Consider the following 26,940-nt stretch of genomic DNA (forward strand, 5'->3'; position numbering starts at 1 on the left):
TTAAGAAGGAGTTTTAATTGGGTTACGAGATTGTAACTGCTTCGCCTGCATGGCAAACCATCGCATCAGTTAAATCATACCGGCACATTTGTAACATCTGGATGTGGGGTGTTGAATAAAAGGTTTATTATACTGAAATAATTTCTTTTTTTGGTACATTTTTGTTTCGTTTTTAGCTCTGTAAGGAAACCGAGTATGGCCACAAACATCATCACGGTTGCGCATGCATTGCGGGGTCAAGGGAAGGCGTGTGCTGGTTTGGTGCATGCAAGCCAGCCAGTGCGCCAGCGCCAAAGAAAGTCGAGTGCCTTTCTAGGCGAAGGTAAAGCAGCTAGAGAAGCTTTCGTATGGCGTAACGAGTACAATTTGTGCAAAGTTTTTCCCGCAGGGAGGATTTCCTCTAATTTTTACTGAGGAATGCGGTCCCTCAGGTAGGCCATAATGGATTCGGTACCCTTTTCCAAAATCTGATGCCGGGGCTGCCGAAAGCTGTTACCGATCAGTTCCAGAGTGCTGCGAAGAGAGCAAAAATCCCTCATCCCATCAATTCCATGTGCAACAAATGCTCCATAACTAAACTTACGTGATGTGCTTCAACGTTCCCAATGTTGGTGGAACATGCTTGATGTTGTTGTTTGCCAGATCCAACGTGGCCAGCCGCTTCAGTGCTCCCAGCCCGTTTTCGCTGGCGTCAATTTCCTCGATCTTGTTACCGCTTGCCAGAAATATTTCCAATCCCTTCAGCTCGTACACACACGCGGGAATTAGTTTGAGCTGGTTGTTGATAACGTTCAGCTCCCGCAGGGTCACCAGCAGTCCGATTACCTCCGGCAGGTCGGTCATTTGGTTGTTCGCTAGGTTAAGGTAGCTTATTTTATCGAACTGCGAAAAACATGCCGGAACGGTCTGAAGGAGGTTAGCGCTGACGTTCAATTCCGTTAGCAAAGAGGATAAGTGAATTATTCTGTAAAAAGAGAAAATTTAAGAGGGAATAATTTACGGGATTGTTTAAGTAAGTGGGAGCCTGTTACCCTGCCGGAACGTTGGTCAGCTTGTTCTTGCTTATATCGACATTGTACACCGAAGCCTCCAGTGCGTCTAAAAACACGGCCTCCGGAATATCGATCAGACCCTTGGAACTCACGATCAGCGCACGTCCCTTGCGCATCTGATACACATCCGGGAAGGTGCTTTCAGGGGCAAACAGGGAATTTCCCCTAGCCACCGAGGCACCACCTTGTCCCTCCGATGCACCTGCCTTCGACTTAGACGCATCCCGTTCGCGTAGGGTTTTCAGTATCCGCTGCGTACCGCACTGGATGACGTCTCGGCGTATCGAACGGATCGGATTGCCCTCCACCTGCAGGCTGACCAGGTGGGCCAGCGTGGACAGGCACGAGGGAAGGCTGCTGATCGTGTTGTTCGAAAGGTCGAGTCTCGTCAGGCTAGCGAGCAGTGCGATCTCATCCGGCAGCCGTTCGATCTTGTTGTCGCGCAGATCGAGCACCTTGAGTTGGGGTAAGTTCTCGCAAAAGTCTGCCGGTAGCGTCTTGATGAAGTTGTTCGAAATGTGCAGCTCCTTGAGCGCCTCGCAACCGGTAAAGTCGGGCAGCTCGTCGATGTCGTTATGCTGGACGTAGAAGCATTCCAGCTTGCGCAGCTCTCCCATGACCGGAGGCAACAGTTTTAGATCATTCTTCGATAGATCGAGCTTGTGAAGATCTGCCGGGAAAGCGAAAGAGAAAAACGAATTGAGTCAACTTAAAAAACATTCAAAAATATTAGCAACATTCATCCAATGACTCACTGCGTAGGTTGACGATATCGTTCGGTAGTTCCGTTAATCGGTTGTTATTCAAAGTTAGTTGCTGCAACCGTACGAGGAACCCAATGCCACCCGGTAAAGCATTAATGCTGTTAAAGGAAAAATCCTGTAAAAGGCGTTAATCGGTTTCCTATCTGCTGTCATGTTATACACCCTTGCGATTATATAATATCTTACCAACGATTCAAGCATTATTAAATCGCTTATATTGGGATGCACTTCCGGAAACTCGTTATGCGAAAGGTTGAGAACCTTCAGCTCCTTCAGCCGAAAGAAACTCTCCGGCAGTTCCGACAGCTTGTTACGGCTGATGGTCAGTTTAGTAAGCTTTGTAAGCGCTCCAATGCCTTCGGGGAGGCTAGTTAGTGCATTATCTTGAAGCTGTTAAGTAGATGATAGATGTTAAACGATCGAACTGATGTCGGATGCCAGATGATCACCACGGACAGGCGCCTACTACGTTGCATACTCACATTAAGCACAGTTAGATCGGCCAAGTTTTGAATATTTTCACTTATCAAAGTTAGCGTGTTCGAGCTGAGGTCCAGCGTGGTGAGAGACTTTTGATTCCACCAGCTGTCCTCCTCGTTCGAGCGTTCCAAATCGTACCGCACTTCCTTCTCATTTTCATCCGAGTCGCTCAAGTTCCACACCTTTTCGGGCACTGTAAAATAAAACGTGTGGGATGGTAGAAATCAACATAAAACGTGTGTATTCGATGATTAAAAGCTGCCAAATAATGCTCCAACAGTGCGGTACCGCGAATTTTTCGATAACGGCGCTTCGGGTAAGGGATGTGCGTTCTCGATCGTCTCATTGTCACTGAGCACAAAGATTCGTGTTGCGCAAACGTTGTCCGTTTGTGGTACTAACTTCTGCTGATGGATGCTGTATCCTAGCAAGCTGTCGCAGTTCTGTCGAACGGAACAAATGAATTAAACACGTCGATAATCGTTCACCTCGCCGAGGTACTCGGCTTGCCGTTTAGTGCACTGCCCTGCAAGAGCAGTGGAGGTGGACTGTTATCGCAAACGCGCAAATAGCAGAACCAATGTGTTGCTCAATCACAGTGAAGATTCAGTGATACGTGAAATTGTTATCCAGGCAGAACATTCTAACGACGGGTGTGTGTTGCTAAGGTCACATTATTGGGAGTTTTGTTGTTTCCTCACTCGATCGATCGAACCGAACGGATCGATCCGCCGAGGATGCTGCACCTTTAGCGGGGGTGCTATGCGTTGACGAAACGTAAACCACACACAAAACGCCTTCAACTGGAACGAAAGTGGTTTCGCTTGGTGTGCACGAGCACAAATTTGGCCAGATGGCCTACCGCTGATGCAACCAGATGTGCCTCGCTGGCGGGGCATTAAATGGTTATTGCATTGTCGTATTATTTAACCTTGGTTCCACTTGGGATCGAACGGTGGCGTACGAATTTGCTAGACCGCAATAACCTTACCCGATGCTAATCCTCTACCAGCCAAATTCAACACTCCACTTTTCAGCGCCTGCTTGATCTTGGCCCGCGTAAGTATTTGGTTGTCTTCCTCCTTGTTTTGAAAGTGAAACACGGGATTCAATTCCTGCTCCCGGATACGGCTGCGGGCAGTCGGGTGAGCCTTCATTGTTTGTTATCTCGAGTGTTGTGCTTTTTTCGCGCGACGTCCGCGACTGGAGATTTCGAACTGACCAGCGAGTGTGTTGTTGACATCGCGGTGGGAAAACGAAACCAAAACAAAAACATCAACCCCCCGCTGAATGTAGGCAAGAAAGAGACAATGAATTCAAGAAAAACAGAGAACACTATACACCGATTTAGACCGCTAGAGGTGTTCCGTTAATGACCTAATAATTCCGCTGGAATAGTTCCTCATACCTATGGACCCAGTCGGTTTTAAATACCAATATGTCTACAACCACAATGTTGTCTACCGTTGGTCTGAGAATAACATGAAATCAATAGTATAGTTGGCTGCAACGCACCAATTTACAAGGTTAAAAAAATGCTATTTAAACCTTATCCATACCGCATGAGTTCAATAAACTATACAGAACCTACTAATCCTGTTTTTATGGAACTAGTTCCATCAATTCTGATCACAACTCTCGACCACACACCTCCGACTCAGAAAATTTAGTTGTGCAATTCACAATGCTGCTCGTGCTTCGCACTGCTAACAATTATTGATCGTGTGCAAGAATGCAATAATTGTCTAATTTCGACGAATGGACGACGCGGTACGTAGTGTGCTACGCTTAAAAATAGAGTGTCTAATTGAGCCCGTCAGCTGTTCCGTGGAAGAAAATTGTGTGCACCGTAGTGTTGATATTTGTTGTACCTGTCCTCCCGTTGCTTTGATTTATTTTTAGAGAAAGTGGCGCCTTTGAAATGAAAACGAAAGCTGTATTTAGTGAATAGTGCTGAAATGGTGCTAAACCATATTCCGTCTAGTAGGACGAAACGAGATTAATCTACCTGGCCCCCTTGTTTGGGTTTAGCACGGAGAACGGAAATGCCACTTAGGTTACGAGCCATCTGGGCGGCATCCTACGTCAGCTAAGTGTCTCAGCGCACTTTGCCATCGTGCTTGACTAACCTTTCGCAAAACAAACTGTGGTTCAAGGTCGATCGCGAAAGATTTCGCGATAATCCTTCCCGAGCAAAGAAACCCTATCGTGTCCGTTTTAGTAGACTTCTATAGCTGGTGGTACACTTAGCGTCCGGTACGTGCATGGACACACGGTATACGCGTGTGATTTGTTAGTAAACTATATACTGGCCGTTTGAATAACATCTTTCACAACGTTCCTGTGTACTCACCGAGTGGCTTTAAATTGTTTTTGAATTAGCAAAACCAGCGAGACTTTCGTTCAATGTCCCATTCAATACTTGTCAGGTACCAACGATGGCGGTAATTTCACTCCAGTGTACAATCGATCACTGGTTGGCGTATTCAGCAACTACGAGCAACTTGAAATAATGCAAACAAATCCAGCGTAAATGATAACCGTTGGTAGGCGTTGATTATTTAATTCGATGTCGCCTACTTTCTTTGTGATGCGTTTGGACATTGATCCGAAGGATGACTAACGACTAAGATGAGGTCAATGCACATATTGATGTAGAGGAGCATATGATTTAAACCCCCTTGATATCCCAATACCCAGTAAAGTAAGGCTTCATTCGTACGTTCCGCATTTGTAAAGCAGCCTTTTCCATGTAAAAGTGATAGTGTGTCTCGTCGGCAATTCATATTTTAAATTAACCCGTGCGTGACAAACCGCCATGTGTGCGGTGAAGAAAGTGAACCCTATCCTTATGCAAACGTGTGTCTCTCCTTTTCCAGCGACCAAAACTAGTAAAGTGTGAATTGTGCCAACGAGTTTCTTTGTGCTCCCGGCGCCAAATAATAACGATGTCGCTAGTGGTAATCTAAGAGCCCGAACCAGCGTCCCCCCGTCCTTTCCCGTTCGACCAAGCACGCAAACACGCCTTGATAAATTAGCGAACGTTCGAGTTCGAGTAGGAAGCCGAAAAAAACAAACATTCAATGGAGTATCGGGCGGGGCTCCCCATGCTGGCCAGCATACTGTTGGCGACGGTGATGGTGGCTCAACAACCAGTGGCCGCAGCGATGCGACACTTTAATGCCACAATCACGACTAACCACCCAGCGGTTCTGCTCGAAACGTTACCACTTCACAACGCAAGTGGCGGTGTAAGTGGCGAGTACGTTTTCTCACAGCAGAACAACACAACTGACGACAATACGCCAACGATCTCGATGGATAATCTCTATCCGGCGCTCATACAGTGCTTTGCCATCATCATCTGTGGGTAAGTTTTCCAGAGCAGTCGAATCGATCGATTTTCCACCCTTCTGCGGCTTCGATGCTGCGCTCATCGCCCTCTAGAGTTGAATAGTTCCGCCTACTTTGTTTTTCCACATCGATCGAGTGTTCAAAATGAAAATTATCACCGTCGTCATTGTCCGTGGGTGAAGCATGCCGTCGCGTTGGGGAAATGGACCGGGAGGAATTGACGTACATTCTTGCACGTCATTGCATTCCGTTCCCCGACCATGCATCGGGAAAATTTTATTCCCGTACCCTCCTCCCGACCGTAACCTTCCGGAAAGGGGATTTTTCATAGCGTTCGAATCCATTATTATTTTCTCTCTTTTCGCATGCTGTTCAAACATGCCGATCCATTCTAGCAGAATACAAGATGAAATTGATAAGAACTGTTTATCATTCCCCAGTGTGCAAATTGTGACTTCTCAAAACCATCACAAAGACCTGAAGTGGTACTTAAACATTCGCATTTTAACACGATTAACTTATTGTTTTTAACGATAGTTCCCTTAGATAGATCATTACCTCATAATAAATAACTTTGATCAGTCAAAAGGTAAATAATAAATGTTTAAAATCAAATCTGCGCGAGCTTAGTAAATAGCTCCAATGAATTTTTAGTGCATCAAAGTCGTGAAGACCCTTGCTTCAATGAATAGTAGTTGCTTACACTATATTTACGGCAGGTCGCACTGAAAAACATGCTGACAAATGCAAATTATTTGTCCGCACCGCACCGGGAGCCAATTCAAACCGTGCCCGTATGTATCCAGCACGTAAGGTTTTATTACGCAAAGCAATTTCCTCAGGTTGTGAAACTCACGTTAAGAGTGAAAAATTCAAATATTCTAAACAGTTCTCACACACATTTCAATGTCGTGTACGGTCATTTAGATAGCGGGTTTGTTTGCGCCACGGTGGGAAGACGTCTTTTCCCAGGTGGTTGAATAATTTAAAGTCCTTTGGAAATTTATGCCATTTTCCTCAATATGAGTCTAATGTCACCTAATAAAATGATATCGTTTCAGAGATAGTTTAAATTATTTCTTAGTCATATTTTAAATAAAAGCATGTGAAGTTTTTATGCATGTTTTTTTTAACAAATAGGTAGGTAACATTTTATCTTGTTCAGCTTCGATAAGGTTACCAAATAATCGATACTAAAATTATGACTCAAAGCTCTGGAAACCCCGACTAAAAGTCAGTAAACTTAGTTGTTTGCCATTTCACGCTATCCACTTCCAGGGTCTCTTAAGCTGTGAACGGAAGAAAGGGTATTCCCGCCGGCTTGTGAGTCGAGTGTAATCGCATTCGAAGGCTACAACCGAACAGAAGACGTATTTACTATTAACCCAGTCGGCGTAGTTCTTCCGCGGTAGTTCGTTGCATGTTACCGGTTCCTGTGTTATGCGTTCGAAATTTCCTGACGGACACCATGACTCACGAAGAAACTACCGTGTGCTCAGAGTCCTCGTAAAAATGCCTCACAGCATATTGTTTCAATTAGGGCAATCAATTCACTGTCAACACTGATGGTCAGTTCCGCTCGATGGCAAACGAATGCTCGAAGCGTCTACGCTGGCCAAGAGGCATGGGGAGACACGCAACTAAGACGCTGGCGAAGGAGGCTGTGACTTGATTTGATTATTGTGGTCTGCTGCGACTCCTTTGATTCACGAGACGCCGTGTTGTTCAAAGTGGGGCGAGACATATTAAACCCATTAGTGGTTTTGCTTCTTCTAAACACAATGCGAACGTTGTTTCTCTCTGACCACCGGTTTCTTCGACGATAGTAAATGCTACCTAGTGCGCCCTACCCGGTGGGTGATTTTTCCTGTGATAATGTCCTGCGGCGAGCATAAAAAGTTTAACGTAGTAATGGTAACACTTTTAACGTTTTCTTTCTCTTTCCGGATACCACAGCTACCTGGCGGGGCGCCTCAATATCATCAGTAACTTCGAGGCGAAGGGCCTGAACACGTTCGTCGGCACGTTCGCCCTGCCGTCGGTGATCTTTCTTTCGCTGGCCGAACTCGACTGGAGCACGGTCAACTGGAACTTCCTGCTATCGATACTGATCGCGAAGACGATCGTGTTCTTCGCGGTCGCGATCATATCACTGCTCGTCGCCCGTCCCGTCAACTATGGCCGGGCGGGATTGCTGGCCATCTTTTGCACGCAGAGCAATGATTTCGCCATCGGATATCCAATCGGTGAGGAGAGGTTTTCAAACGAAGGTTTAAGAAAAAGATCACGAATTAACTATTTGCTTCTGATTTTCTTCTCGACTTTCAGTGTCGGCTTTGTACTCAAAACTACATCCTGAGTATGCGTCCTACATTTACCTGCTGGCGCCAATCTCTCTGGCGATCCTCAATCCGATCGGGTACGTTCTGATGGAAATTTCCAAAATTAAGGAGAAAAATGCGCAAAACAATGTGAGTATTTCTTTTTTAAATAGAGTATTTTTCATCATTTTTTCTTAGTAACTGTTACACCCTCATTAAATATTGATGCAATATCAACACAAGCTATAATTTTATTAGCAGAAAGTCCAGAAAGATTTCCCCTCCATTAGTAGCACACAATGTAAACCTGAATTTAATTCGTTTGGATTTTTTGGTTGTATATTGTCGTCAGTGGAAATAACCTGTAATGATATAGTTGTTCCTTCCATCTCAAAGTTGAAAAGGCTTCCATCGTACGGGAGAGGGAATCATAACGATAGCCGTTTAACTTGCTTCGACCGGAAGTGTAATTATGGCGTGTGTGTTTTTCTCAACCGACAGCGGTCATTGTTGGTGACATCAAACAGGTGCTTGTTTGATTACGATTGCTTTATGGGCGCCCGTTTGTGACCGTGTCGCAAAATTATTTGCACATTTTCAAATCATTACGTTCATTTGTAACAATTTTCAAGTAAACGAGTGTAATTTTCACATTAAAATTAATGTGAAGATGAGCAAATGATTGCAAATAGTGCAGAGAAATTACCTCTCTTTCTCCTTTTGAATTCCGTAGGCATCGTCGGATGAAGAAGCGAATCCTCCACCTACAACTTGCCCCGAATTGGCCGCCCAGAACCGGCGAAAAATCTTGAAGGGAAAGGCACTGGTCGTAATTAAAACGATCGAATCGATCTTCTTCAACCCGATCCTCCTGATGACCTTGCTGGGCGTGATTGGTGGCCAGATTTTCCCCAAAGGACTCCCCGTGTATCTGTCCAGCGTGCTACGATCTCTGGGAAACTCTTTCTCTGCCACCGCCCTCTTCCTGCTCGGGTTACGCATGGTCGGAAAAGCGTCGACGTTGCAGGGCCCGGGTCTGATTCTACCCGGTATCCTCATTCTGGTGAAGCTGCTCGTTTTTCCTCTCGTCACGCGCCAAACGGTGAATATTATGAATGCTGGGGCAAACTTTAGCGAAACCACCGATCTGAGCACGTTCGGCTTTCTGTACGGAACGTTTCCGGCCGCCCCGGGGGTTTTCGTAATCGCTTCCCAGTACAACCGAGATGTAGATTTGGTGAGTACTTTGTGATATGTCCTTTCGCTTCAGTGTTCATATCAATGATTTGTCCATTTTTTCTAGGTTGCAAGCAGCATGGTGGCATCCACGTTCATCAGCGCTCCTCTGATGTTCATCTCGGCGAAAATGATCACCATCACGAATCTCACACCGGCCGACTATTTGAACGAACTGGACAAATTTTCCTTCGACATCAGCATCGTGGCGATCGTGGCCGGCGTGTGGATGTTGCTACTGTTTGCACTCACGCGCAAGGTGAAACGGATGCCACATCGCATCACGTGTTGTTTGCTTATTTCGCAGCTGATCTGCAACGTGGGCGTTATTCTGTGGTCAACACTTGAGCAGAACAGCCCGTGGAAGTTGTACCTGCAGTTTTACTTCTTCACGATCGGTTGCTACAGCAGCCGACTGTGGACGGCCTTCCTTGCCATCACGATTTTGTTTCTGCAGTGTCGGAGTCTCTGTTTCGTGCTCAAGCTGTGGCCAGTGTTTGTAAGTTGGAGAGTAGATTAGACTTAACAATAAGCTTACTTGAGGGTTGTATTTTTGAAAAAAGAACACGGAATGGAAAACCGTAGTATATTGTTAATAAGAGAAAAAGGGACATTATAAAAATGCCCCATGTTAAACGATAGCAACTTTCGCTTGATGTTAACTTTTACACGCTACTTTGACCCAAAGGCAAACTCAAATTACCAAGGCAACAAATGTAAAATTTAATAGTAAATAGAATTTTCAAGTGCTAGTTCGTAATTCAAAACGTAAGTAAGCGACGTTGAACATTCCCCTTACACTGTATTTTCCTTCTTTTCCTTTGACAGATTGCTGCCGCCTGGGGCCTACCGACGCTCATGGTGTCCCTGCTGTTGTTTGTGGATGGCACAAATATCACCCCGACGGAGAAACGTAATCCCAGCTTCCAGTACGGTAATGCCCAGGCCGCCATAGCGGTATTCCTGCTCGTGATGTGTTTCATCGTGACGGTGGGATGCCTTATCCTTCATCAGCGCTTCAAGAAACGGCATGAACGCTATCTTACCCTTTCCCGGGAGGTGTCTTCACCCGACACTGAAACCGTCACCACAACGAGCTCCGTCGTGAACCTGTTGACGGGGAGCACCGGAAACGGCACGGTCGTCCACCGAAGGCGCCACTCGGTAACTTCCAGCGACGACGAGATCCTCACGACCGGACTGTCCGGCTGTGAGTCGGTCGGAAATGGAACGGGCTGCGGTGTGAACACTGGCAATGGGGGCTGCTGTAGCAGCTCGTCGGCGACCGTACGCACGGTGGTGGACATTGAAGATCTAGCCATCAACAACAGTATTAATAACGCAGACGTTGCGGGCGGATCGGACGCGATCCAATCGAATGGGATGTGCTCGGCACAGTTCAACTGTCCAACGGCTTCGAAGCAGCAGTGCCAATCGCTCATCGATCGGTACCGCGAACAGGCCAACGATGGGCTGGAACCGCTCGAGTTTGACAAGACCGTCGATCAGCAGCAAATCCTACGCCACATGGTGCTCCTCATTCTGCTGCTCTGCTCGATGTTTGTTGGCCTCTCGCTGTCGGTGTGGACGCTTATCATGGAGGGAATGTCGGGAATCTACGTGGAGCTGACGTTCCTCGACGCGTTCCTCAATTTCGGCCAGAGCATCATCGTGCTGGCGGTCTTCATCACCGATACCGGCGAGCTGCTACTTCCGATGATGAAGTTCTGGCGGAAGGTGTGGTACGGTGCGAACTTACTTCAGCTGCCCATCTGGAGCGAACTCAGCACCGAAACACGTCACATCTGCGATCAGTTCACAACGCACCATTTGGAGAACTGTCGGAAGACGATTGCGAAGGATATCCGGTACGGTCCCTGGCGATTGATTACATTCTTTGTGACCATTTTTAATAACTTCTGATTGGCTTATCCTTGTCCCTTTTCCAGCTGGCGCATTAAGGTATATCGGCGGGTATTCTACGGGAGTGCCTTCGTAGACTGGCTGCTGGAGGTCGGGTTGGCAAAGGATCGTGCGGATGCAACGCACTACGCCCGTCGGTTAATCGATGGCCGAGTCCTACGCCACATCAACAACGTGTACCACTTTCACGACCGTAACCTACTCTACACGTTCTGTGAACGGCTGTAAGCGGGTACATTGAGAAAGACTTGAGCTAGACGGTCTATTTGACGTTGATTGCTTGTCATTCGAAAAACCTTAAACGCCGGTACAAACAACGCGACGGAAACCGCCCCTTCCCGTACAGCCAGTATCGTGCGGCTTCTGTGGCGGAGCGATAACGGGAAGAGGTGTTGATTGTTTAAGGCGGTGTGGTTGCTATTTTCGAATCGGTTACCAATCTGCACACTGACTTCAGAAGACCCGAAAAAAGGGCAACGCAATATGGCCGCACACTCTACACGTCGGGTCGAGATATTCATAGCGGTAGCAATTTTTTTATGTTCAACTTTTACGTTGTTAGATTTTTTTTTATTTAGTTTATACGGTTTCATTACATCAATGGGATTTTAATCCACAATTGTGAGTATGAAGGTGTAGCACCTTGCCTCTGACCAACATCATTATCCTTCGTGGAAGGCATGTGATAAAGACATTTTTTTTGCATTAAATATTGCTAAAAGTTTAGTTTGCTAGTTTGAGGCAGTCCAGAGATATAAGAGAATAATTCAAAGCCAACTCTGGAGATCCGCATGTGACAGTTTAGTAGGTATGGTAACACAAAATGAAAAAGTTAGTGAAAGGGTGGGAGTAGCATGAAACAGAATGCTATTGCATCTACAATCATCGAACACCAAAAGAGATAAGCCAACACGTTGTGCTGTGGTATGTGCATTGAATGCGTACATTAGAATGTAGTAGAAGGAAGAGTGGAAAAAAAGTATTGTAACGGCAACGAATATTGCTTTAGTGTTATTCTAATATGCCTCAAGTTTGTACACGAAGCACAAATAGTTTTAAAAAAAAGTGTTGTAATATAAATAGACCATATTTATTGTAAACCAGTAAATGGGAGAATATTCTCTGCCCTAACGCAATTCAACGACGCATTTTGATTCATTTCCGAAATTTTCTAGTACATGTAGAATATACAGGGTGTTTGGATGGAAGACAATGTAAAATTATGTTTCAAGTTAACCTCGCTCCTCCTTGTTTTCGAAGGATACAATTTGTGATATTATTTTATGTTAATATCCACTGATCCATCAATCACCATCCATAATAATCCCACCTCTGTGCTAACTTTAGATCTAATGCGCAACCGTTAATCGTACCGACCAAAGTTGGGTTAAAGATAGCCTCCATCCCATTACGGTGGTGGGTCCAGAGGCACTGGGACATGTTTTATCTTTGTCATCGCGTACATTGTGGCCATTCTACGCATTCGCACCATTCTTCGTATCTTTGGTTTATCAAAAAGCAAATAGCGAAAAGACATTCCAATGATACCGTCTCATCAAGGGTAGAAGAAAGTTTTTATCCTTTTTATTTTTGGGGCATACCCCCCTTCTGGCTGGGGCGGAACGAACGTTTGTCGGTCGATGTTCGTGTGTTGCACAAATGTAGCCAGTCATGTAAATTCTACCGGTCGTCGGCACCGACGAAACGCCTGACAGCGACGATCCCGCCCCGATATGGCGAACAGCATTTCCGGTGGTTGTCGGCCGGCGAATCTTTGCACAGATATATTCTGGCGCAGGAAGTTTGAAGGTCAGCTCCGAAGTCTCGGTGTCCCTTGATGGAAAGAAGTCGTCTTACATCGGCTACCGAACAACCCACGGTTGGTCGGTTGCGTTCTCGTCTCGAATGCTGGCGTGTGAAGATCAGTGCTGATCGTATCGCGTATGTTCGTCCGTTGCGGGCGGTTTGGACTCATGTGTGGGTCTGGGGGCATATCAGATCAAAGTTTATCTTATCACGCCCCACCGAGCGAAGTAGCATGTATGTTGTTTTCATTTTTTGGGATGCCAAGGAAAGAGACTGTCCAATGTTTTGGACAGTACCCCGAGCCCTTGCGTATATAACCATTTCGGTTCGCTGAAGACGGTCAGTAGCATTCGATTGCACATCCTTGTAACAGCTAAAGAAGCCATCGAAGCACCGCTTGTAACAACAACACACACCATGAAGGGTGAGTCCTTGCAGTGCGTTGGAATTATAGTTGGGGTGAAAATTTGCCTAAAATGAATCATGTGGAATTCGGTGACCAACTTCTACCAACAACGCTCGCCACTAGCCCATCACACATTTTTCCTTCCTCCCCGCAGCCGTTATGCTTCTCTCCCTGCTCGCGATGGTGCTTGCCGTGGCCTTCGCCCAGAACGGTTGCGTCCGGGACGACAGCGATGGGCAGCCGCTGTGCAATGCGGCGGAGATGGCCACCCCGCTGTGGCGTAACAACTGGGATCCGACCGCGTACTGGCAGTGCGAGACCGCCAACACTCCGGCCACCTACCGTCGCTGCCCGACCGAGGGCATGTTCAACAGTGTCACCCGCACCTGCATCAACTGGTTCGACTGGGAGTGGACCCCGACTTGCAAGCCTCCGAGCCGCGTCTAAGCCGAAAGACGAGCCGCAGATCGATCGAATGCCTGACCGGATAGATTAACTTGTGTCTCAACTCCATCTGCGCCCCACGACTCCTCCCGAGCCGGAAGTGGAGCACCTCAATTGAACGCATGCGGTAGCCACCACCAGCTACCGACACCAGTTGACCAATCAATCTAGACAAATAACAATAAAAAGGCTGTAGTTTAGAGTGCCTCTTTTAGTTCAACCTGATGGGCATTTTATTTTATTTTTGTCGTGGGATATTAGGAACGAAAGAAAAATGCCACAAATGTCAGCCAAAGGGATTTTCAACTATTTTTTTCATCTTCTTTCGTCATCCCTGCCCCTGAAATCACACATATTCCCATTGAATCTGGCCCGCTGAACGGTCATCAGAAATTTTGAAAAAGAATCCTCTTTACTGCGCCGAGTGTACTACACTACTGCATGTTGTTTGTCGAAAAATGGAGGTCAAGTTAACAACCCGTTACAAGTCCAGGCGATGGCAGTTTGACTGCTTTTATCTATCATACCGGCACAAGTTATTGTACGAGTCATCAGCCAGTTTGCCGTATCGGTTTGATAAAGCGAACATGAGCTGCAATTAGAATTTCCATTCCTAATTAAATTGTCGGACGGTTCCTTCGACACAGTTTCGGTTGAGACATTGACTGTGCGACTTGACATGGGAAAAATTCGAGGAAAAGGGACTTACAAGTGACTCATGTTCGGTTGTCACTCCGTAGGAGACACCTTTGATTTGATTATCTTTCGCTACCCTATGTTTATTTCGAGTTACATAAGCACAATGATTTGTTTCGTTTGTAGCACGTGTTGCTTCTTAAAATGGTTTATTAACATTCTTTGACTTTGTTCCTGCCTATTCCTATACCTTTAATCTCTCTATTCGGTCGCAAACGTAAAACATAAAAAGTAAAACATTAATTCTGTTTGAAATGCATCCCAAAGTAAAGGAATCATAAAAAAATACTTCTCAATTTCCGATCGCTTTGGAGCGTACCGGAGCGTGGTACGGCGTTGCTAGAACTCTAGTAGTTCGGCCCAGTATCGTTCATTTCGAACAGTAGTTGCGCCACGGTGCGGCTTGACTCGACGCTACTCAGCGCTACCCCGGCCAGGTGTGATTCGTACATTCGAAGGTGCCTAAAGGAGCGGGGACACAAAAAAAAAAACGATGAGTTCGAATTGTGCAAAATTGAAATGGATAAACAATTTGTTTGGTTGCATAGCGTCTCGTACCTCTTTGCCGAGTTGGTATAAACGACCAGATTTCGCAGGATCAGAGCGGATGTTAGACGGATGCTCTTCGTCACCGGACCTTCCATTTCATCCTACGGGGAAAGCAGGAGTTTTATATTAATTTATTTATCATTAACTGGACCAGGTCATTATCATTGATACGACGTTGTCATCTTCCTTGTCCTTCTGAAGAACTAACTGACTGAGTTAGTTAGTAATCGCGTATTTTAAAATTGATTTTATCTTTCAATCTAAGATTTTACACATCAGCCAATAACATTTTGATACAGTAGACTCCCGATTATCTGCCGCGGTCGTTTCAAGCTCTTTTATTTCTTTTTGTGATGTTTATGAAGCAAATCATACACAGAAAAACTTGTTCAAATTTGATAAACTAGGTAAAACGGCCCGGTTACACGGTCCAGTTACAGGACCAGTTACAGGACCCGTTTACTGGGCCCGTTTACAGGTCCCAGTTACAGGGCCCAGCAACACGGCCAATTTACAGGACCCGGTTGCACTGCCCAGTTACAGGACTCAGTTTACAGGGCCCGGTAAGTCGGCCCGTTGACAGGTCCCTTTTACATGGCCCGGTAATACAGCCCGTTTATAGGGCCCGGTAAGTAGGCCCGTTGACAGGCCCCGGGTGCAGGGCCCGTTTACAGGGCCTAACCTTATGGATTTAGTTATATACTTAATTTTATTCTGCGTTGGTTATTTCCATCATGTTGCAGCACCACTTTTCCTTATGTAAAAATTTTCGAAAAAATTGTCCCTTAAATCTGGAAAACGTTTCATTTACTTCGTACTACAAACTTTGAATGAAACTGTGTAGCACGTTCACGCTTTGCTTTGTTTTATTTCGCCAAAGTAACCATCGACTACCAAAAACTCGTTCAGCGCAAGAAAAATGTCCCCTACCATCCAGCATCCATAGTATCCTTAGCAAAAGTATAGCGCCTGGGGAAACTGTAAAGTGCGTGGGAAAACCGGAGCGTAGGAATTGTGCATCTCACTTTCACGCTAGCTTCGCTCGTTCAACGGTGCTATTGCTATCTAAACTCAAGGTAGAAATTGTTGAAATTGTCTGCATCTCGCTTACGTGCTCACTTCGCTCAATCGTACTGTCTAATGGAACCACTCAGTTAGCGGAGTTTGTATACGGGATTGTTACTTAATAAGTTTACCGGCTTGTTTATGAATGGCTGTATCCCTGTGTGTTGCTACGTTGTACACATGTATCCCTTCCCCATTTTTGGTTATCAAAGTTGCCTGTTCTTAGCATATTGTATTCATGATGTTGATTACTTGGATGGTGTAAGTTGTTCCTACACATAATCGTAACGTTCGTCCGGCATCTTAGATTGTGCAGTTATTTCATAGGTCTGTTTGTGGATCTGTTTAAGATTCGCCTTAAAAGATACGTATCGTTTTAAGGCAGTGTGAACCCATTTACTACAGATAATCGGTAGTCTACTGTATTTCAAAAACAAATGTTTGAGCAAAAACTGATATTTGAAAGAAACTAGGTAAAACGGCCCGGTTACACGGCCCGTTTACAGGTCCCGGTTACAGGGCCCGTTTACAGGCCCCGTTTACAGGACCCGTTGACTGGTCCCGGTTACAGGGCCCGGTAACACGGCCAATTTACATGGCCCGGTTACAGTGCCCGTTTACACGGCCCGGTAACAGGACCCGTTTATAGGGCCGGCTGACAGGGCCCAGCTACAGGACTCAGTTTACAGGCCCCGGTAAGCCGGCCCGTTGACAGGTCCCTTTTACATGCCCTGGTAACACGGCCCGTTTACAGGACCCGTTTACATGGCCCGGTAATACGGCCCGTTTTTATTTTCGAAAGAATTGTCACTAAAATCTCGAAAATGTTTCATTTACTTCGTACTGCAAAGTTTGAATGAAACTGTGTAGCACGTTCACGCTTTGCTTTGTTTTATTTCGGCAAAGTAACCATCGATTATCAAAAACTCGTTCAGCGCAAGAAAAATTTCCCCTACCATCCTGCATCCATAGTATCCTTAGCAAAAGTATAGCGCCTGGGGAAACTGTAAAGTGCGTGGGAAAACCGGAGCGTAGGAATTGTGCATCTCACTTTCACGCTCGCTTCGCTCGTTCAACGGTGCTATTGCTATCTAAGCTCAAGGTAGAAATTGTTGAAATTGTGCATCTCGCTTACGTGCTCGTTTCGCTCAATCGTACTGTCTAATGGAACCACTCAGTTAGCGGAGTTTGTATAGCGATTCTATAATTCTCGACCGGATGTTGGAAGGTCAATACATGTAACTAGGTATCGATTGTTGATGACCTACCTGAAATTCTTTCGAATTGACGTAATCCATCGAATGGCGCTTGATGGCATGCAGTGCCGCCGGACCGGCGGCTGAAAGTTGTCCCGGCCCGTTGGACGAGGAGCCGCCACTGTCGGTTCCATCGACCTTCGTGCACGATGCAGGTGCTGGTGAGCCCCGCTCGCCAACACTGGAGGAGCCACTGGTGGAGCTTGGGCTCGAAGTGTTCGCTATCATGACGTTGTTTGCACTACCCTGACCCGGCTGTCGAACGAGCGTCACCGGATAAGGCTGGCTCGGTTGTTGCGGTCCACCGGCAAGTCGACGTTGAACGGCCGCCTTGAAGGACTGCAGATACAAAGGAAAAGGATAGATTTACAATTTCCATGTCCCGTGGAAATGCCCAAAACCTTCTGGACCTACCTCGGCCGTGCAGTGTCGATCGAGAATGTGCGTCATCAGCGAGAACCGCTTGCGGGGCAAATTGTCGCACAGATTCGGCCCTGGGCCCCACTGGCAGTAGATGTCCGCGCTCACGTCGACCGTATCGGGACAGTGTACGTTGCAAGCGTGCCGAAACACGTCCATGGCCGATTGAAACTTTTTGCGCGGGCAACCCCGCCAATCGCACACCCATGGCCAGTTCGGCTCGACGTCCTCTTCGACAATTTTGCTCGGATCCATGGCGGGAATCATCTGTACGGTGATACCACCACCGCTGGACGTGGGATTAGGTGTCGGGCTGGTCACGACACTCGTCGAAGGTGGAGCAGTAGCAGCAGCATTCGCCACCTGACTTGTCCCGACGGTTGATGATGCAACCGTCGGTGTTGACTGAGAATGGCCAGCGACGTTCGGCACCACGTTCGTTGTACTGTGTGGAGATGATGATGCCACTATCGGACGACCGCTTGTGGCGGATGTGGCTGTGACGACGGGACTTCCACTCGGTTGACCAGATGCCGGCGTGACGGTGGTTTGTACAATCGGTGTGACGGAGATTGATGGAATTGGAGCCGGAGTTGGCGTGGGTCCACTCGAAGCATTGGAAACGATCGTTTGCGTGATCGTAGTCTGGGAGTACAGGTTGTTGCTGCTGCTACTTGGAGTGACTACTATCGTCTGCTGCTGGCTTACCGGTGATGCTCCAGCTGGGCGCTGATGGTGTTGTGTTCCCGAGACGTTCATGGTTTGCGGCGGTGGCGGCCCACCTCCCGATAGTTTCTGCTGAACGACCTGGATGATCTGCGGCTTTGCCGTTGGAAGCTGCTGTTGGCCGGCAGGTGGTGGAATCGAGGATACCAACGTCGGACCTACGTTCGGTACGGCGACCGGTTTCATCGTTTGTTGCCTTTGGATCGAGATAGTTTGAGGTAGCTGCTGATGGTGAATTTGTTGCTGTTGTTGCTGTTGTTGCTGTTGTTGCTGTTGTTGCTGTAAATGTTGCTGATGACTGATCGTCGTAACCGTCGGTTGCTTCTGCTGAACGGTAATGATCTGCGATGGGTTTGGCTTTACCCCTTGTACCAGCTGCTGCTGCTGCTGTTGCTGGAGCACCTTATGAACCATCTGTTGCGGTTGCTGACCGCTCGCCGGTTGAATAATCTGTTGCTGGATAATCTGTGGTGCACCACTGCCACCGCCGTGTGTCTGGAACACGATCTGTTGCGTCGTTTGTGCCGTCGTTTGCGGAATTGCCTGTATCTGCTGTCCCTGCTGGATGAACTGGATCGTCTGCTGCTGGCCACCTTGGGTGGTCGTGTTGATCGGTTTGATCTGAAACGAACCACCACCCACCGCACCGGACGCTTGCATCTGCAACTGCTGCTGAATAGGTCCTTCGAAGCTGATCGTGTTCCCCTGCGCGTTCGTGGTAATGTAGATGGGCTTCTTCTCGATGATGGTACCCCCGCCGTGGTGTGAGCTAGGGCCGGCCGTGGTCAACATACCAGTCGCAGCCGCCGCTGTCATCGTACTCGGTGCGCTGGACGTTATGATGGTCGTGCCGGGCGTGGATGATCCTGCGTGACTCACAATCATTTGCCGCGGGAGCTGCGTCATAAGGATCTGCTGGCCCTGTTGATTGACGAAGATCTTCTGAGTCGTCTGTCCCATCGCCGTCGATGATCCCGGGTGCGATTGCATGGCAATCTGTTGCACGGTTCCTCCGGTGGTTCCCCCTACGTTCGACTGGGGCTGTTGCTGTACGATGATGATCGTTTTCTGGCCCGCCCCTCCATGCTGTTGACCTTGTGCGAGCAGCACCGTTTGTTGAAGCTGCGGCTGTGGTTGAGGCTGTTGGGCCACCACGTACGTTTGTCCCTGAGGGTTCGTGGCAAGGATGTACTGCGTCGGTTGTGGTTGGTGTTGGGCTGATATGACCGTACCGGGTTGTATCATGCCACCTCCGGGTGTGGATGTTTTTTGTATCTGCAACTGGTTCGACATCGTGTTGTGCTGAAGGATAATCGGTACGGTCTGGTAGCCACTGTCCGTCTTGATGGTGGCCGTCGTTTGTGAGGTTAGCTGGTGTTGCGGATGGGACGATGTCCCGGCATTGCCCGGCGTTGATATAATCATCTGTTGTGAGTTGTTCGTTGGTGTCACAATAATCTGCCGTTGCATCGAAACTGGCATCGTTATAACTTGTTGTTGCTGCTGCTGCTGCTGTTGTTGCTGCTGCTGATGCAGCTGTTGCATTTGTTGCTGCTGCTGCTGCATGTGTTGCTGCTGCTGTTGAATCTGTTGCTGTAGCTGTTGTTGCTGCTGTTGTAGTTGTTGCTGCAGCAGCTGCTGTTGCTGTTGCTGTTGTTGCTGAAGCTGCTGCTGCTGTTGCAGCTTCAACTTGGCTGCCTGCAGTTCCGCTTCCCTGGTGGCGCGCAGTTCGGCATCCTCTAGCTCTTCCCCTTCCAGGATCGAGCCGGCCAGCTCGGCGTACAGGTCGGCCGCCTTCGGTGTCACCTTGATGTACACCTCGCCCGGTTCAAGACGCTTCGTGGGCGGTTCCACCGACACGTCCACCGTCGTGTCGATCTTTCGCTTGATGGTCGTTTCGCCGGCGATAATCATTTCGCCCGGTTTCTTCTCAAGCAACTCCGAGAGCACCTTGTTCGGGAGCAGCTTACTACCGGTGACGGTGCTGATCGGTGACGGCTCGGCCACGATCGTTTTGATGATTGTACCCTGGCCGCTGACGCCAGGCTGGCTTAGCGGAGCCAGCGGGGGCGGTTGGGCGTTGTGCGTCTCGTGAGGATTCGTCGCGGTGATGACGGTATTCGTTGGCAGTGTGCCCGGTTTGATGGAGATGGTCGAGTTGCCCACCTTGATGTTGGTGAGGTTGTTTGGATTGTTCGAGGTCACCACGACCGATGCGTTCGTGCTCGGGATGAGCTTTTGCTCGATCAACTGCTTTTGCTTCTGAAGCTGCTGTCTTTGGGCAACCTAAAGTGGTTATATTCGTTGGTGGTACAATTAGTATAATGAGGTTTTCAAGAAACAGGGCAAAAAGTTCGTAAATTTTTCGAAAATAATTCTCTTTTTAATGAAAATCTAAAAATTACACATTCAAGCAGACAGTACTCACGCTTCGCTGGAGAATATTACTCAATCGTTTTTTAAAACTTTTTTACAACTACTATACAAACGTAAGTAATTTGAATGTAAGATGTTTGGTTTAAAACATCTGCTCGTATAGGTACAGATTCAGTTCGATGTCAAAATTTATAAAATCATGCTTGAAGGCAGACAAAGAGAATACCTTACGGAGAAAAACACACATTCGGGATTAATTAAATTAAATCAACATTTTACAAAACACACAACCATGCAAAATCACACACATCCACGCGAACATACAGGTTACAAAAAATATCTCACACGAAAGGACACGGAGCGCATAAACCAACGAGGAGCAAAAGCAGCGCGTTTGGTTTTTACAAATTTTACCGACAGAAGAAATGACATAAGGTCTTTTTTCAATATACATTAAATTACATAGATTTGAGGCTTCACAATAGCCTTAGACCACTCCAATTCCAAGTCGGCACTGGTCATACTTAAATTGAGGTTTCAAATCAATGATTGTACAACCAATAGTAATTAGTTCTAATGTTTAAAGAATGGACAGCTTTGCGTTGCTCCTTGAAAGTCTGCACATCCGGTCCATGGTCTCCGACCGGTACGCGTCGTCCCAAACATTCAAATCGAGACATAAGCGTCTATAGCCAGCGAGAGCTAGAGAGAGATTAATCATTACGGTTACGGTTACCTGATGCAGATTAACATTCGTTGGTTTCAAACAATTGGTAGTAGGAGAGTTGGTGGTGATAGTGGTAGTAGTAGACAAACTACTGGAGAAGGTGGGAGCAGCAACAGCGGCAGCGGCAGCATTAGCGGGAGCACCAGCACTATCAGTGACCGCCGTCGTTACCTTGTTCGCCAGTAGGCTCTTGATCAGCGCCGACGGGTTCGTCGTGGTGGACGAGATCGTGCCCGACTGGTTCATGATCGTCGTCGTGCCGGTGCCGGTCTGATGATGATGCCCCTGGGTCGTGTGCATGGCGCCGACCGGATGCGGCGAAATGGTCGTCTGGTTCAGCACGATCACGTTATTCTTCTGCTCACCACTCAGCACCTGCTGTAGCAGGGGTGACGATGGGGCGGCCGCCTGGATATACTGTGGCTGGGGCTGAAAAAATAGGAATAGTGAACGATTCCTGTTAGCTGTGTCTTCATTAAAATAATGTGCTTGTTGTGGCAGAGAGTGGGATCGACGGGGCGTCGCAACATAATAACACAAAAAGCAGATAGACAAAATGCAAAAAAATAAGAAACGATCTTCAAACGAAACGATTTTTAAATGATAAAACAGGACAAGAACGACGGGAAGAAATAAAGCGACATAGTAGAACAAATAGACAAACGGAAAAAGGGAAAAAAGCTGTATGCATCGGTGTTATACAAAGAGAGAACAATTCTTTCTTACACCACCGGAAGGATGATTGATTACGACGTTCTTCCCGCCGACCTGCGTCACAATGATTTGCTTGCCAATCGCAGGTGTACGTTCCGCTCCGCTCCCGGTCGATGGTCCTGTGCCCGATGGGAGCGCTGAGGAATTGGCAACCGACTTGGGCACAAATGCAGACGACTTCGAGATGCCACCACCGGCCCCCCCTAAACTGACTGGTTGTTGCGTGATCTGGATGGTTTTCGATGGCTGCTGTTGCTGCTGCTGGCCGGTCTGTAACGGAATGGTTTTCTGCACGACGGACAACGCCGACGGTTGTTGCGCTGTCGTTGATGTCTGCAGTGGTTTCAGCGAAGGTACGGAAGAACTAGCGTGGCTCGCTGGGGTAGATGTTATAACCGATGTAGAACGAATAATACAACTTCCGGTGGCTGTTTTTGCCTGTGGAAACGCGCCGGATTGGGTGGCATTGGTGGAAGCTGCTGGGCGACTGTGGCCTGCCACCGTCGACACGATCGTACGTCCTTTGGTGACGCTGCAAGTGCTACTTGTTGGAGTTGCTCCACTGGTCACGATCGTACCACTGCCGGGGGCTGTACCCGGAGATGCTTTTGGGAGTGTCGCTGAGTCCCCTTTGCTGGGGTTATCGTCGCTAAGCTTTACCAAAGGTGGGGTAGTACTACCGACGGATGTTCCACTAACGGAAACGTATTCTACTGCGGGTGCCTACGTGTTTGGGAAGACGAATATTCGTTATGGAAGATACGGTTCCGATCGAGGATCGGTCGTGTTGTGGTTAGTAGTGGCATGTAGTTTACACATTGTACAGAGGATTAAACACGATATACAATATCAATTTTATCAACTAAGTAGGCAGAAACGACCGACTGAAATTTCATTAATTCATCCAAATATACGGGCGTTTTAAACCGCTCAAATCTACTCACTGTTAGCTTTTCAACCCCAAATCCATACGCTGAAAACATTTATGCAAGCTTTTACAAAGATGAACAAAATAGTATGTAAGTGCCCACTAGCGCATACTACCATAATAAACCATAATACATTATGGTACACTCTTCAATAAGTTAATATGAAAACCAAAGCTAAATTTTGATTCAAAATCAGCGTGACAGTAAATTCTTCGTGGGAAAATTCTCATTTCAAAACATCCACGTAAAATAAAAAAAATGATTACCCTTAAACCCTAGCATAATTAGCCTCAAATCATCTAAATGATTTGATTTGATGAACGGCCATTACGGTGATAAAAAGTTAAAATAAAAAAAAGTAAAAAATTTCCTCAGCATTCCCACTATAGAATACGCAGATGGCACTTGCGTCTAAAATATTGGATCAAGCAAGATAACGATCGTTAACACATATTCAACAAACCGATTTGGACGATAGCAACTTTCGATCAATGACCTCCTTCTGAACCCCAAACCAGCACTTTATAGCTCAAATCACCATTGCCATGAAATGTTTCATTCGTTGCTATAGTAATTTGAGAGTGAGGTTCAAGAGCCGTTTGAGAGTTAGCGTTAAGTGAAAGTTGCTACCGTTTAAAATGGACTTCAGAGATGATTTGTACTGCTTAGAAAGATACAAGGCGCTTGTATTCGTGATATACTCACCAGAATATTTCCCTTGTGAACGATGGGCAATGGTTTGGGACGCAGTCTCAGTCCCTCGTAGTAGTATCCCACTGTTTCGATGCCATTCTGTTCCAGTTTGAGCTGCACCGGTCCCACAGTACTTCCGAACACAGCACGCACGCAGCGGGGAAAGAGGGGTTGCGTAACAACGACCTTCCGGCCAAGCTTCCCGTTGGTGGCAAGGTAGAGTTTGTACAGCTCCTGTTGCTCTATCCGAACGGCCGGTGCAGCCTCAAAAGTGGCTCGCAGCCATGCATAGGCAAACTGTTCACTGTCGTGCGCTTGCTGCTGTTGCAGTTGCTTCGAGGCGACGTTAACCGGGGACTGAATAGTCACATTTCCGGAAGTGTTCGGTTGTACGCTCATCGAACCGCTACCCTGGGCGCTGACGCTCGCGTTAACGACGGGCGAAGGAGGGGTCGAAGGATGAAGACTGGGGGCTGTTGTTGTGCCTTGTTCCGAGCGAGAAGATACAACCGTCGGTTGATGCGGGGAATCGCTTGCCACTGGACGACCACCGCTCACCATTTGACTATTCGAAACGGTATGATGACCTTGGATGGTTTGTTGCGAACCTTGGACGACAACCTGCTGCTGTGGGGTCTGTTGTGTGATAATCGGTGGTGATGGCACCGGTTTCGTGAGGGAAGGTAGCTTCGGGACGTCCGGAGCGGGATATACAACGTGCGGGTTGTTGTTGTTGTTGTTGACTCCCGGTACGATCCCACCGTGAGCGTCCTTGTGTACCGTAAGCTGTGCCATCGTCGGGGGTGGTGCGCTGGCCATCATCGGTGCTGCCGCGTTTTGATAATGCACACCCTGCCCGTGAAGTCCGGGCATGTTCCCGGGGATGGTTTCAACGACACGCATCAGAATGCACGCCTCGGGTCCGTAACTTTGCGCTTCGACCGTTACTAGCGAGACGAGCGTATCGACAACGCCCCGGATGTGCATGATCGCGTTGCAAGGACGTTCTCCCATTGACGTGAGCGAGTAAATGCACTCCAGCGTGTAGAGCAACAGCATGATATCGTTGAGACAGAGGAATAAACAGATCTGCTCGTACAGCTTTTGATTAAGGCACCGGTTAAGGTTGTCCTCGTTCGATTCCTTCTGGGCGATTTTACTCAACACCTCGAGGCAGCTGATGATCACTCCCCGGTCAGCACCTTCCAAACCTTCCGTGAGCGTGTACAGTAGGCAGCGCGTGACTTCGTCCGATTGTGGGTCGTTTACGTCGATATCGTGGGCAACGTTTCCCAGCATATCGAGTCCGAGATGGTGTAGGTTGTTCCAGCGCGAGTTCGAGCACATGATGAGAAACCGTATAAACGTCCGATTGCGCCCCAGTGTTTGCAGGTTCTCTTCGTTGAAGCTTAGATTGCGAAAGATGGACGCAACCTGCAATACCCGCTGACCGATGTAATCATTCGTTCCCAACCCGGTGCCAACACTGAGAAACGAACGTAAGGTGGCAGTGTTCAACCGGCCATCCATGATGCCACCACTATCGACCTCGTCACAATCCATCTCTTCGTCTCCGTTGGAATCGATCGATTTACTTGTATTCTGCTCCTCAGGATCATCCTGATATATGGAAGCGATGAGAGCACTCGGATCGGTCTCCATTTTGGCGAAACAGTCTTCCAGCGATAGCTCGAGGACTTGCGGTTTCTCGAACAAACATTCCTTCCAGAAGCGTTGCAGCGAGTTCTTACGGATGTTCGAGTAGTACTCATCAAACGTGTCCCGCAGGGTAAAATGGTTGAAAACTCCTGCATGGGCCAGCAAAGCGTATATCAACCGGGGGCACTTGTCCACTTTCAGGGTGTGTTTGTTCTCGTTCGACATCAGCGTGCACACGTTGATCGCAAAGTCCTGCTCGTTCGGGAGCGGGGAAAGCAACGAAAGGATCAACTTATCGTACTCGGACGCTCGGTAAAGGTCGTCGGAGAGTTTCAACGATGACCGCAGCGCCTCTGGCACGTTGTGTTGATGATGATTGTATACGGTTGGAGTGGAGTGAAGCAGCCGGACGGACCAGCGTCTATGGAGTCGCTTTTCATCATCTTCGTCTTCGGCCGGATCTTTATCTTCACCGTGAAAGTTGACCCGCTCGTACTTGTCCAGGAAGCGTATGTAGATTTGTTTCAGGGCTATTTCATTGTTGACGCAGCGGGTCGGAAGTTCCAATTCTTCGATTACTTCATCCCAGTCCTCCCGTGCGTTGACCTACAGGTAGTTAAAGTGCTTAAAATTTAGCCCCGACTTAACAACTACTGGTTCCATTCACAATTCCTTACCTTCATCCACCCACCACGGCCTATAACTATCGAGTATAGTTTGTGCAGATCGACTTCCTTGCCACTTATCTTCGGGAGCTTCAAATAAGGCGTTCTACGATGGAGAGGGTGGAAGAGCGGAACGAAAATGATCAGGATACGCGTTTGTAAACATAGCCCACACTTCTAACCTACCCATTCTTATCGTGGAACATTTGCAAATCACAAAGGAAGCTGTGTTTATCCTTTTCGAATGTCGGCTTTGCCACCGTCCGGCGGACGCTTTGTGATTTTGCCGATTCTTTTGGCGTTCCGGCGGCATTTCCACTGCCACCGCCGCCCCCGCCGGCACCGCTGACGCTATTAACGCTAGCGCCACTTGCATCGTTTGTGCTGTCGTCGGCCACCATCGCTAGGTTGCGCTCCGTTTTTACACCATCCGTCGTCATCGTAGCAACTGCAGTGCGCAGTGCGTAAACGTGAGAAGCAGAGATTCGATCGTCAACTGTTCACCGGTTAAACATAGATGCCCTTTGGTCAACAAAAACTAATGTTTTAGCGCGATCGAATTTAGCTGAACCGCGAATACAGCACACAATTACTACACACAAGCCAAGCTGGGCAGGCGGCGGCTGTCAAAATAGCGTTGACAGCAGCCGTCAGTGCAACGGATTCGAACCGCAACGTC

The 26,940-nt window shown here is 47.6% G+C and overlaps 4 protein-coding genes across 4 annotated transcripts; 2 read left to right on the plus strand and 2 right to left on the minus strand.

The window, feature by feature from the left end:
* LOC131262595 (leucine-rich repeat-containing protein 40) lies at positions 1-3,453 on the minus strand. Its single transcript, XM_058264638.1, has 7 exons — positions 3,288-3,453; positions 2,299-2,489; positions 2,003-2,206; positions 1,808-1,931; positions 1,032-1,722; positions 584-964; positions 1-513 (listed from the first exon to the last, which is right to left on the minus strand). The coding sequence occupies exons 1-7, from the start codon at positions 3,451-3,453 to the stop codon at positions 408-410; spliced, it is 1,863 nt and encodes a 620-aa protein (XP_058120621.1). The 3' UTR covers positions 1-407.
* Positions 3,454-3,973: 520 nt separating this feature from the next.
* On the plus strand, positions 3,974-12,266 carry LOC131267713 (integral membrane protein GPR155). Its single transcript, XM_058270655.1, has 8 exons — positions 3,974-4,066; positions 5,176-5,666; positions 7,607-7,896; positions 7,979-8,121; positions 8,705-9,208; positions 9,275-9,706; positions 10,036-11,075; positions 11,157-12,266. Exons 2-8 carry the CDS (start codon positions 5,380-5,382, stop codon positions 11,356-11,358), a joined length of 2,898 nt encoding a protein of 965 aa, XP_058126638.1. The 5' UTR covers positions 3,974-4,066; positions 5,176-5,379; the 3' UTR covers positions 11,359-12,266.
* Positions 12,267-13,353: 1,087 nt separating this feature from the next.
* On the plus strand, positions 13,354-13,789 carry LOC131264896 (uncharacterized). Its single transcript, XM_058267161.1, has 2 exons — positions 13,354-13,360; positions 13,497-13,789. The coding sequence occupies exons 1-2, from the start codon at positions 13,354-13,356 to the stop codon at positions 13,787-13,789; spliced, it is 300 nt and encodes a 99-aa protein (XP_058123144.1).
* A 212-nt stretch (positions 13,790-14,001) lies between these two features.
* On the minus strand, positions 14,002-26,820 carry LOC131266932 (AT-rich interactive domain-containing protein 2). Its single transcript, XM_058269629.1, has 9 exons — positions 26,448-26,820; positions 26,274-26,367; positions 23,950-26,202; positions 21,611-22,030; positions 20,194-20,784; positions 17,767-20,010; positions 17,365-17,691; positions 15,041-15,132; positions 14,002-14,944 (listed from the first exon to the last, which is right to left on the minus strand). The coding sequence occupies exons 1-9, from the start codon at positions 26,699-26,701 to the stop codon at positions 14,830-14,832; spliced, it is 6,390 nt and encodes a 2,129-aa protein (XP_058125612.1). The 5' UTR covers positions 26,702-26,820; the 3' UTR covers positions 14,002-14,829.
* Between the last annotated feature and the right edge of the window lie 120 nt (positions 26,821-26,940).

The sequence above is a fragment of the Anopheles coustani genome, chromosome 2 (assembly GCF_943734705.1).
Source record: "Anopheles coustani chromosome 2, idAnoCousDA_361_x.2, whole genome shotgun sequence".
Lineage (NCBI taxonomy): Eukaryota > Metazoa > Arthropoda > Insecta > Diptera > Culicidae > Anopheles > Anopheles coustani.